Raw genomic sequence first — 11,709 nt, 5'->3', positions numbered from 1 at the left:
TGTGGGAAGTCCTTGCACCCGAAGTCAGCGTTCAGTTTACATCAGAAAACCACATGGAAGGAATCCTGGCAGTGTTTTTATATGCAAAAATGCATTTCCCTTTGCTGCTAGACACATTGCTCATCTATATTTCTCAGCCTCTCTCACATCCATATGGGACAATGTGAATGAGATCTGGCGAATGGGATGTGAACATAATGATGTCATTCACCTCCGGGCTCCATGGCAGTCCTTCATGTTCTCTGTTCTCTGTGAGGTAGGAAGGTAGTTGACTTCCATTGAGAGGTCTGTACACATTGTATACTGGTGAACTGACACAAGAGTAGAGACTTCTGTCAAAATCCTGAATTAAACATGTGCACACGGACCAATCAGCGCGACTCTCAGTGGAGTGCTACTCCATTTGGCCAGTTGGAGGATGCAGTACCCGGGGCTTTTGAAGTGGATGGGCTTAGTGACTCCGGTGTGACTAGGACAAATGTGTCATTTCTAGCTTTTGTCCCGAACCAGGGAACGGGTACCATGCCGCACCATCACCACGGCTTCGGGACGAACCTGAGCGTGTGCGACGCCGGGATGGGGTGCGTAGGGGGGCTCCCAAACCCATCGTAGCAGCGCGGGTGGGACTGGGCTGTGGCCCGGGGCGGGGTGGGGCTCCGGGTAGAGCGCACAGCGTAGTCGTTGCAACATCTGCCCTCAGCCAATCACAAGCCTTCCTTCTGGCTTTCCTCTGAAAGTCTTCCTCCCACTGCTCTTTTTCTTTTGCCTCCTTGTTTCCCGCCGGCGTTTAGAGTCCGCTGGTAGGTTACATTTCCGCTTCCGGCGCTGTCCATGCGGGCCTGAGGAAGAGTAGCAGTTGTGAACCCGGTAACGGCCGCGGGCTGGGGGAATCGGCGGCAGTGGGGTCTTCCGGGCTGGGGCTCCAAGAGAGTCGCGAGTCGCGCGCGTGTTAAGGTCCTCCCTCGGTTCTCCTGGACAGTCTGCTCCTGAGGAGCGTCTCTTCCGCGGGCAGACATATTTCGTACCTGCCAGAGAAGTGTTGAATGAAATTCACTCAAGAGAGCCAGGACCAGGAGGGAAGGTGACAAGGTGAGGTGAGAGGTCGTTTCATAGCTGGGTAATCCTAGCAGTGACTTAGACCTGAGCCAGATCTGTTGACTGTAAATTGTGCTTTTCTCATCACCCCCACCCCCACGCCACCACGCCCCACCCAGCCGTAAGAAGGAGAAAGTCATCAGTACAAGTTCGGAACCAAAATATATTCATAGTAAAGAGGAAAAATAATGTCTCTGAAATTCTACACGTGTTTAGTCAAAGCGTTCCTAGAACCCAGCACTCCCAACTCCCTGCTGGTGTTTTTCTGGGTATTTGTCTTTATTTTTTACATTATGCTGGTATATGTGGTCTTTCTGTTGCCTCTGGCGAGTGTCTGTGGGAAGTCTTTGCCAACAATTGTGCAGACTTCTGATGTCCCTATAGAGTATCACAGAACATGGGTTTGGGTTTCCTCCACTAGATCTTAGCTGTAGTCGTCTCCGTGAACAATGTCTAGCTTATTATAGGCCGATGCAAATATGTATTGAACTGAAATAAATTTAGTACCTTAATTGAATTAAGTAACCTCAGCCCCCGCCCCCCAAGCAAGCACCAGATTGTATGCGACCTGTTTTCCTAAAAAAACTCTCCAGTCTAGTGGTTCCTAATTTATGGGCCATGAATTCCTGGGACTCAGAAATCATTGTAAGGGTTTCTGCAAACCCATGTGGTATCCAGGCAACATCCAGAGTCAGTCACATCTCAGCAGGGAGATATTGCCATTTTTTAAAATATATATATACACATGTATTAGAACTTAGAAATGTTGCATATTCAACAGTTGCTAAAAGTAATACTGCTAATATGTTGGAAGATGATCAGATCAGATCAGTCGCTCAGTCGTGGAAGATTATAAAATGATTTTATTTTTCAAAATAAAATATCTTAAAAATATGTAAGTATGAAAGCCATTTCATTAATCCAGTTGATTTTTAAGGCTGAGTTTATAGGGTAACCACTAGTCACATGTGGCTATTTAAATTTAGAGTTGAATTAAGTAAAGTTAAATAAAATTTAAAATTCAATTTCACTAGTTCTCAATACCTACATGTGCCTGGCAGCTACTGTGTTGAAAAATACAGGATATTTAAGACAAAAGTAACCTAAGCAGAGGTAACCAATTTATAGCAAAATAGAAAAAAGTGAAATTGGGGATAATATTAAGCAGTCCCCCCTCCCCACCCCCGTTGAGTAACAGGGGTGGGAAATATGTATCCCTTCATAAAGATTCAAATGAAATTTACTATGTTTCTCTGGGGTTTTATTTTTATTTTTTTTGATTGTAAAATGCTTCTCTTGCCTTCATCCCACTCAGTGTAGGTTAGAGTTACTTGTGAATTGGTAAAAAGCCACTATGGAGACTAAGGACCAGAAGAAACACAGAAAGAAAAACAGTGGGCCCAAAGCTGAAAAGAAGAAGAAACGGCATCTGCAAGATCTCCAACTTGGTGATGAGGAAGATGCCCGGAAGAGAAACCCCAAAGCATTTGCAGTCCAGTCTGCTGTGCGGATGGCGAGATCCTTTCACAGGTATGTTTAACTGGAATCTGAAGGAAATGGCAACCCACTCCAGTGTACTTGCCTGGAGAATCCCAGGGATGGGGGAGCCTGCTGGGCTGCCGTCTATGGGGTCACACAGAGTTGGACACGGCTGAAGCGACTTAGCAGCAGCAGCAGCAGTGGTTCTTCTATTTATTCTTTTTAAATAGTAGGATCCTCTCCAGTTATTTCAGTTCATGAGTCTGTTCCAACTCTGAAGGACATGGAGGTGCAAGCTGTGTTTCTTTTACTGAAATTTAAGAAGTCTTTCCTGTGGAAGCCACTTAGCCTCCAGCATTTGCATACAGATTGGCTTCTTTTGTCCAAGAGAAAAGCTTAAGAATTTATAGAATTTGTAAATTTTAAACAATTTCTATGATAACGGGTACACTTGTGTTACTTTCTGGATATCTTTCATAAAGTTACAGTGTGTAGTATTAAATAGCTTTCATTAATGAGTCCTTATTATAGGTATGTTAAACATTATTGAATTAAATTCTTCTAGTAGGAGAGCCAAATTTAACCCCAAAGCCTCCTCTTTTATTTATTATGGTACACTGCCTCCATGTTTGTCTCTTGTTTTCTTTTTAAACTATTGAAGTCAACTAATAAGGCAAACAGATTTAAGGTGTGTATAGTTTTCAAATCTGTACTATTGAAGTCAGCCTGATATAAGTATATTTACTGAAGTGGTTATTTGGATTGGGACCAGAAGTTAACAATGTATAATTGTATTCACATATTGTCTGTTCTGCTCGCTTTAAAGTCTTTGCTTCTAGGAATAATGCTGTCTATATTGAAAGTGAATTTATTTATTTTTTTAAAAAAACAAATAGGACTCAGGATTTGAAGACAAAAAAGCATCACATTCCAGTGGTTGATCGAACTCCACTAGAGCCCCCACCAATAGTGGTGGTAGTGATGGGGCCTCCAAAAGTTGGAAAGAGCACTTTGATTCAGTGCCTCATTCGGAACTTTACCAGACAGAAGCTGACAGAGATCAGAGGCCCAGTAACAATCGTGTCAGGTAAGAGGTGCTATCACAGACTGGCATGGCAAGTGTTGTCATCTAGGGAACGTGCCTGTCTTTGTTGAACACTTTCTTGACTGGTAAATGTTAAAGTAATACTGTCGCTTCATGTTACTGCTCTTGTACTTTTATTGTGGCTGTAGCTTCAGAAAAGGATAGATTCCCCAAGGTAATAATAATGTAGATTTATACCTTATTCTGACTGCTATATGGATTTGCAAGCTGTGCTCCTCTGAAAGGCTTGGCTGACCTGGGTGGGCTGACTTGGTCACGGTGAGCACCTTCATTTAACAGATAATGAGTACCTGCTTTGCACCAGACACAGCTGCTTGCCCTCATGAAGCCACATTCTTGTGGAAGTGAGTTTTTCATTTCTTTTTCCTGTGAGAACTCATCTGCTCTGGGAAATGGTGACCTTTCTATAAAGTCTGAGGGAAGATGAAACAAATTCCCATGTGACAGTGGTAAAATGTGAAGTCTCTTCTGATAGCAATAATATATTTGGATTAAGGCTTTTCTTTTTCTTTAAGGCATTCCCATGATTATGACTGATTTCTTTTAGTTTAATTTAAAAATAATGATTGCTACAGGAACTTTCTGTTGCACTATGTTTGAGGGTTTTTTCCGCTGTTATGAGAACAGGGAAAACTTTTATAGAGATAGAAGTGTTAATCCACTTCTAAATAGCATGAACATGGCCATCATGAAGCCTACTTATCTGCCCATCCAGTTGGAATTTTACCTGTTTGAGCACTTAATTCATAGGATGGACTTTTGACACTCTTTTAAAGTTAGAGAACATAGCAAGAAAACTAAGATGGAATTTGTTTGATTAGTTTTCTCCCATAAAAATGAATTTCTGATATACTCTTGTGAATGTATAAGGTGCTTTACCAGATGCAATTAAAAAAGAATAACAATTAGAGTTAACAGATTTTTTCCAAGATTTTTTAAAAGTAAAATTTTCATTTTTTCATTTATAGGTAAAAAGCGCAGACTCACCATTATTGAATGTGGCTGTGACATTAACATGATGATTGACCTGGCTAAAGTAGCAGATTTGGTAAGTCACTGGGGACAGCATGGGTTTCTGATGGGGACTTACAGCAATGAGATAGGTTATTTATCCCATGTTGAAGGAAAGAAAGGTTTAAGATTATAGAAAGAATGATGAGTATCATCAGGAATACAAAAGATGTGTTTGAATTGGTGATGATAATGATAATTGTTATAATAAAAATAGAATGTGTGTAATGAAACATATTCGGAAATCTAAAGGCAAAGAAAGGTCAGAGAAAACGTTTAATGAACGTAGCTAATAAAAGCACATTAATGGAACTTCCTTGGTTGTCCAGTGGCTGAAACTCCATGCTCCCAATGCAGGGGGTTCAGATTCAATCCCTGGTCAGAGAATTAGATTCCTCCATGCTGCAACTGAAGATCTTGCGTGTTGCAGCTAAAACCTGGCACAACCAAATAAATAAATATATATATTTTTAAAGCTCATTAAGATATACATACATACATACATACATACAAGTTTATAATAATACCACTTCTTGGACCTTTACTAGGCACTGTGCTAACCGTTTCTACAAATTTAGCTCAGCTAATCCACCAGTATGCCTTTGCAGTAAGTAGGTATTAACTGTAGTTTACATATGATGAAATTGAGGCTCCCAGAAACTAAGCAACTTGTCTCAGGATGGAACCTCTGTTCTTGGTTGTATCAGAAACTCTGTTCTTAAATTATGATCAAATATGGATCTTTTTACCATATTGGGCAAAAAAATCTCATGACAACTTCTGAGTATTTACAATAGAAAAATCTGTGTTTTACTTAGCATAGGGAAATTTTATAGCCTTGATTGCATTTATAGAAATGTTAATTTCTGTTAATTACCTTTAAAACTAGCAAAAATAAAGCCAAAGAGAAAAAAAATTAAACCATATTGATTAGTAAGTGTGGGTTGACAGATACCTTTTTAAAAAAAAAAATTTTTTTGTTTAGCACCTCTGAAGAGCTATTTGGGACAAAGAGCTGCAGATTTTATCCTTTGGCCCAGGAACTCTCCTAAAACATAAAAAGTAATTTAATATAGGTGTTACAGTTATGCCATCTTAATATCAGAGAAATAAATACCATTCAAATTTTGAATATGTAATGCTACCATTAATAAAAATGTGTTATTGCCAATACAAAATAGTATAAACTTATTAAATCTTGTATACTTAAAGTGATTGAAATAGTTCAGCATGTCATTAGTTTCTCTTTTATGTAATGTACACCATATACTAACTTTAAAAGCATACACATATTAAGAAAAGTGCCTTTCATATACATACAAGCTTTTAAAAGGCACACATGCCTTTGATGAGATATTCACATTGCTACAGGGTATGCACAGCGCAGGATTTTTGCTTTCCTTTCTCTGACCCCTCATTCTCAGTCGCCCTCCAATATCTTTCCAGATATGTATATAAACACACATAAAACCCTTTTAAAGCTAATACTATTTATCATACATGCTGTCTGTGCTTTGCTTTTTTTTCACTTAGTATGCCTTGAATGTGTAAAATAAGTACCATAGTTCAACCTCATTCTTTAAATATCCAGTTATGTAGATACTTAAAATATTTATTGATTTATTTATTCCAGCTTAATTTGATTGCTCTGTTCTGGGTTGTCACAGAGCCTCTGAAGTCACAGTGAAGGCACAATGGTATATGGATTTGTGTGCACGTGTATGAACATTGAAGGAGTAATAGTGGCTTCATTTATCTTGAGTTGACAAAGGGTAGTGCTCTTCTCTACCACAGTGATTCCTGAAATAATCATTTGATTTAGTCTAGAGCAGGAATTGGCAAGCTTTTTCTATAAAGGACGACACAGTAGACATCTTAGGCTTTGTGGGTCCCAGTTTCTGTTGTAGTCACTGAGTTGGCGGTTGTAGTGCAAGTGCAGTATAGACTATATAAACCAATCAACCTGCCTGCGCTCCAGTGGAACTTCAGTGATAAAACAAGTGATAGGCCAGATTTGGCTCATGAGCCATAGTTTGGTGGTGGTCTATTTTGGGTAGCCTCCTTAAGAAATTGTGTCTTCTGTTTTTAGGTTTTGATGCTTATAGATGCCAGCTTTGGGTTTGAAATGGAAACATTTGAATTTCTAAACATCTGCCAAGTACATGGCTTTCCTAAAATTATGGGCGTTCTTACTCACCTGGATTCCTTCAAGCATAATAAGCAACTGAAGAAAACGAAGAAGCGACTAAAACATAGGTTCTGGACAGAAGTCTACCCGGTAGGAAAAGAATTAATTATTGAATACTAACACTGTAATCCTTTGAAAATAGAATAAGTAGGAGAGATTAACGAGCGTCTCTACAGGATCACCTCCTTAGTTTCCTTAGTATATCTGTTCATAGTCCCTGAGATATCGCCTTTAGATAGTCTTTGTTCTGGACCTCTTTCTGTGTCATTTGTCTCTGCATCCCTCCTGCACCAGGCAGTGTCTCGCTCTTAGGTATTTTGAATTTGTGATTTAAGAGAATTTATCCAAAGTTTTTCCTTGTTGCAGGACCAGGAACTACAGTGCACACACACTGCCCCTCGTTCCTCTCCCCCATACCACTGTGTCCCATCTGTCATAGAATTTTTCTGTGCCAGGGAGCCTGTGTTCCTCATGTACCATACTCCAGACACATGCCACTGCTTAACTTGAAACTAAATATATTTGCAGTTCTGTCCCTACAAAGCCCTAACAATATGAATCCTGAGAGAAGCCAGAAAAGTTCTGAAAGTGTTGGCACAGTGGGTTGCTATAAGTCTCCCTTTCTTAGAATTGCTTCTTTAAAGGCCTTTATTTTGGTGCTGTATTGACAAGAATTTGATTTTTTGTTTTTCGTAATATTTAGGGTGCGAAGCTATTTTACCTTTCTGGAATGGTACACGGAGAATACCAAAACCAAGAAATTCACAATCTGGGCCGTTTTATTACAGTTATGAAGTTTAGACCTCTTACATGGCAAACTTCTCACCCTTATATCCTGGCAGACAGGTAAAAAGTGAATGTAAACTTTTTCCTTCCTGACTCATGTGTTTCAAAGCTAAAAAAGGTTAGCTTATTTTGTCTTAATTATTAAAGTATGGAGAGAAGTATAGCTGAAGGAAAATATCTACTGTTTTTGTACCATTACTTATAGATACTATGGCTTCAGGAGTAAAAAAAAAGTATGAAATGTTCAAAAAAATGTGAGGATTTTGAAGGCTATAGGGTGTGAGCCCCGTCCTGCTGTTTGAGCCTTAATTCTCAGTGATGCTGTTTTTGGACTGTGGTGCTCCAGTCACTCCGATGTGCCGTGCGCTCTCCTTTCTTCATGATTTTTTCATATTTTTTATCAACCTGGAATACCCTTTCTCCACCTACCAAAATCTAAGCCACACTAAAAAACCCAGATCAAAGCTTATCTTCTCCCTTAAAGGGTTTTTCTGGATTTGTTCTCTACTTTTCCTTAACCCCAGGTACATGTCGTTTCCCATTTCTGGTGTCTCGCTTATGGAATGTGGATCCTGTAGAGCCTAAGAGAGATATAGTCAGGCGTTGCTTCTTTTTCTCTGATAGATGGTGAACTCTGCTCCCTTATTTTTGTATTTTCTATACTTTTCTAAATAATATGTGTAGTGAATTACTGAATGTGAGAATCATTGAAATGTGAAGAGAGTTATAAGAGCTCTGACATTCATTTCTGACATATAATATTGGGTTTGTTTTTCTAGGATGGAAGATTTGACAAACCCAGAAGACATTCGAACAAATACCAAGTGTGACCGGAAGGTGTCTCTTTATGGTTATTTAAGGGGAGCACACTTGAAAAACAAAAGCCAAGTTCACATACCAGGTATCCTTTTGCTGTAAAATATATCTTTAGAACTCTTGGCCTGACTTCAGTTCTCTGTTCAGTGGCTCAGTCATGTTCAACTCTTTGCAACCCCATGGACTACAGCACACCAGGCCTCCCTGTCCATCACCAGCTCCTGGAGCTTGTTCAAACTCATGTCCATTGAGTCGGTGATGCCATCCAACCATCTCATCCTCTGTCGTCCCCTTTTCCTCCTGCCTTTAATCTTTCCCAGCATCAGGGTCTTTTCCAGTGAGTCAGTTCTTCACATCAGGCCAAAATATTATAGCTTCAGCTTCAGCATCAGTCCTTCCAATGAATATTCAGGACTGATTTCCTGTAGAATAGACTGGTTGGATCTCTTTGCAGTCCAAGGGACTCTCAAGAGTCTTCTCTTTTGAACCACAGTTCAAAAGAATCAGTTTTCAAGAAAACTGGAAAATGGCCAAACAAGATAAAGCCATCTTGCTGAAGTTTTAAGAGTAACTCAGGTCTATATTGGTCGCCAGAGGTGTTGAGTTGACCACATTTCCTCTACTTTGATGGTGTTGTTTAGCTGGACAGGCACAGTGCTAGTGTCAGGCTCCGTCCTTGTGGTTGAAGCCTTCTGTCTGTGTCATTTCTGCCACCAGTCACTTGTCAGCAAACGCCGACTTTCTGTGTCTGTCTTCCAGGTGTAGGAGATTTTGCTGTGAGTGACGTCAGTTTCCTCCCAGACCCTTGTGCGCTGCCTGAGCAACAGAAGAAGCGCTGTTTAAATGAGAAGGAGAAGTTGGTGTATGCACCTCTCTCTGGAGTTGGTGGTGTGCTGTATGACAAAGATGCTGTCTATGTGGACCTTGGGGGCAGCCATGGCTTCCAGGAATCGGTGAGAAGGAAGTCATGGGAAGTAATGTAGTCAGCTTTTATTTAACGAAGCTTTTTATCTTTATTCATATCAATGGTAAAGGCCACAGTGCATGTTGTAAATGTTCAGAATATGTAAGTACAACAAGCAGAAAGGGAAAGTCATGTTCTCCATACATCCCTGTTGCCAAGACATACTAGGGATCCCATGTCACCTAGTGTGAGCTTTGGAAGCAGTTTAGTGCCTGTACTTCCCATTTCTCCAGCTCTCTTGGTCATTCTCTTCTTTCTGTTTTTCTCTAAACATGTATTTATTTTGTAAATATAAGTAAATATGTATTTACTTAGTAAATATAAGTAAACATGTATTTACTTAGATTATATTCTAGGTGATTATATGCAGATATCATATACATAGTATTTGTGTGTTAGAGAGACAGAGATAGTATTTGTTAGATGCTGACTGTAAATGCTTTTGCAACTTCTGGGAAGCACCTAAGAATATGTGAATCTGTTTTTCCGCATATTTGCTTCAGGCTTTTCATAGCCATGTTGTATTTCATTGTGTAGATAAACTTTGTTTACTGAAGCAATCATTGGAGGACTATGGGTCTCAGTCCCAGTGTCCCCCTAGTTTGAGCAGTTGAGTGCTATAGTGAGTGCCCTCACACATGCAGCTTTGGTCACTGGGAGGGATCTTGTTATGTAGTAAATTCCTTGAAGTGCAATGTTTATATCAGAAGATAATATATTTTTAAAAACTAGACTCCAGATTTTTATTTCTTTGACTGTTCTGAAATGAGATTTTTCTGTAATTGCTTTCTGTAGCATTGGCAACACAGTATTCAGGTTATTAGATTATTTACTCCATGAACTTTGGAAGAGTTTAATGAGGACAGAGATCAGTTGTAGGCTTTGTTGTAGAAATTCTTTTTTTTGTTTCTTTGAGGCAGTAAGAAAGGTTCTCAGAAACTGTGTTTAAGGTAATTTTGAGAAACTGATTGAAACCAGTGTGTTTTTCTTCAGAATCCTTGCGCGTTCCTCACTTTCCCTTTCTTGGTGACCTTGACAGGAGGAGGTGAGGCCCACTCATGAACTGGTCCAGAGTCTCATTTCCACCCATTCCACTATTGATGCCAAGATGGCTTCAAGTAGAGTGACACTGTTTTCTGATTCCAAACCACTGGGGTCAGAGGATATAGACAACCAAGGGTAAGTGTGCTGTTTTTCTATTCTTAATATTAAAAAAACTAACTTTATTATGTAAGATTATATCATACATCATTTTGCCGTCATAAAACATTTTGGTGGGAATCATTGCTGGTGGTTTGGTCCTGCTTTGCTTTGTATGTGCTTCTGTTTCTGAGGGCTCTTCATTTATGTAACGATACATGGAAATATTTTCTTGAAATTATATGAAGGATTCAGTTTTCACAGACTCAGAATACTTCTCAAACATTACAAAGCCTTTTCCATGGGTTGTTTTTATTTCTTAGGAGTCCTGAAGCCACTTGACTTTAATTGGCCAAAATAACAGGCAGAGTTCAGGTCTCTGTCTAGAAATCACATACCTTGTCTCTAAAATTTTTACCTAGATTGTGTTGTAATATCTCTTGTGGGTTAATTTGGACTAATATCTGACTTATGTGAGTTATTTTCAGTCTGGGTTGGGAATTTGTACATATCTATACATAGTGGGTATTTTGGTTGTATATAAGGCAGAAAGTGAAGAGGAACTAAAAAGCCTCTTGATGAACGTGAAAGAGGAGAGTGAAAAAGTTGGCTTAAAGCTCAACGTTCAGAAAACTAAGATCATGGTATCTGGCCCCATCACTTCATGGGAAATAGATGGGGAAACAATGGAAACAGTGTCAGACTTTATTTTTTGGGGCTCCAAAATGGTGATTGCAGCCATGAAATTAAAAGACGCTTACTCCTTGGAAGGAAAGTTATGACCAACCTAGATAGCATATTCAAAAGCAGAGATATTACTTTGCCAACAAAGGTCCATCTAGTCAAGGCTATGGTTTTTCCAGTGGTCATGTATGGATGTGAGAGTTGGACTGTGAAGAAAGCTGAGCGCCGAAGAATTGATGCTTTTAAACTGTGGTGTTGGAGAAGACTCTTGAGAGTCCCGTGGACTGCAAGGAGATCCAACCAGTCCATTCTGAAGGAGATCAGTCCTGGGTGTTCATTGGAAGGACTGATGCTAAAGCTGAAACTCCAATACTTTGGCCACCTCATGCGAAGAGTTGACTTATTGGAAAACACCCTGATGCTGGGAGGGATTGGGGGCAG

The 11,709-nt window shown here is 39.7% G+C and overlaps 1 protein-coding gene across 6 annotated transcripts in view; it reads left to right on the top strand.

Moving 5' to 3' along the window:
* Positions 1–827: 827 nt before the first annotated feature.
* BMS1 (BMS1 ribosome biogenesis factor) overlaps positions 828–11,709 on the top strand; it is a 32,122-nt gene continuing 21,240 nt past the window's right edge. The window contains exons 1-9 of one of the 6 annotated variants that reach the window (XM_086381473.1): positions 828–867; positions 2,416–2,625; positions 3,471–3,661; positions 4,648–4,727; positions 6,780–6,968; positions 7,582–7,724; positions 8,444–8,565; positions 9,240–9,433; positions 10,484–10,623. In XM_086381473.1, the coding sequence (XP_086237599.1) occupies positions 2,450–2,625; positions 3,471–3,661; positions 4,648–4,727; positions 6,780–6,968; positions 7,582–7,724; positions 8,444–8,565; positions 9,240–9,433; positions 10,484–10,623 (1,235 nt within the window). In that variant the 5' untranslated portion in view covers positions 828–867; positions 2,416–2,449. Of the gene's footprint in view, positions 1,095–2,410; positions 2,626–3,470; positions 3,662–4,647; positions 4,728–6,779; positions 6,969–7,581; positions 7,725–8,443; positions 8,566–9,239; positions 9,434–10,483; positions 10,624–11,709 lie in introns of all 6 variants that reach the window. The other 5 variants (XM_086381471.1, XM_086381469.1, XM_086381467.1 and 2 more) reach the window with 5 other exon arrangements.

Source organism: Bos grunniens, chromosome 28, assembly GCF_055505025.1.
Source record: "Bos grunniens cultivar Pamir isolate PY7600 chromosome 28, Bosgru_T2T1.0, whole genome shotgun sequence".
NCBI classification, from domain to species: domain Eukaryota; kingdom Metazoa; phylum Chordata; class Mammalia; order Artiodactyla; family Bovidae; genus Bos; species Bos grunniens.
The sequence above is the reverse complement of the archived record's forward strand: the minus strand, read 5'-3'. Positions and strand labels throughout refer to the sequence as shown.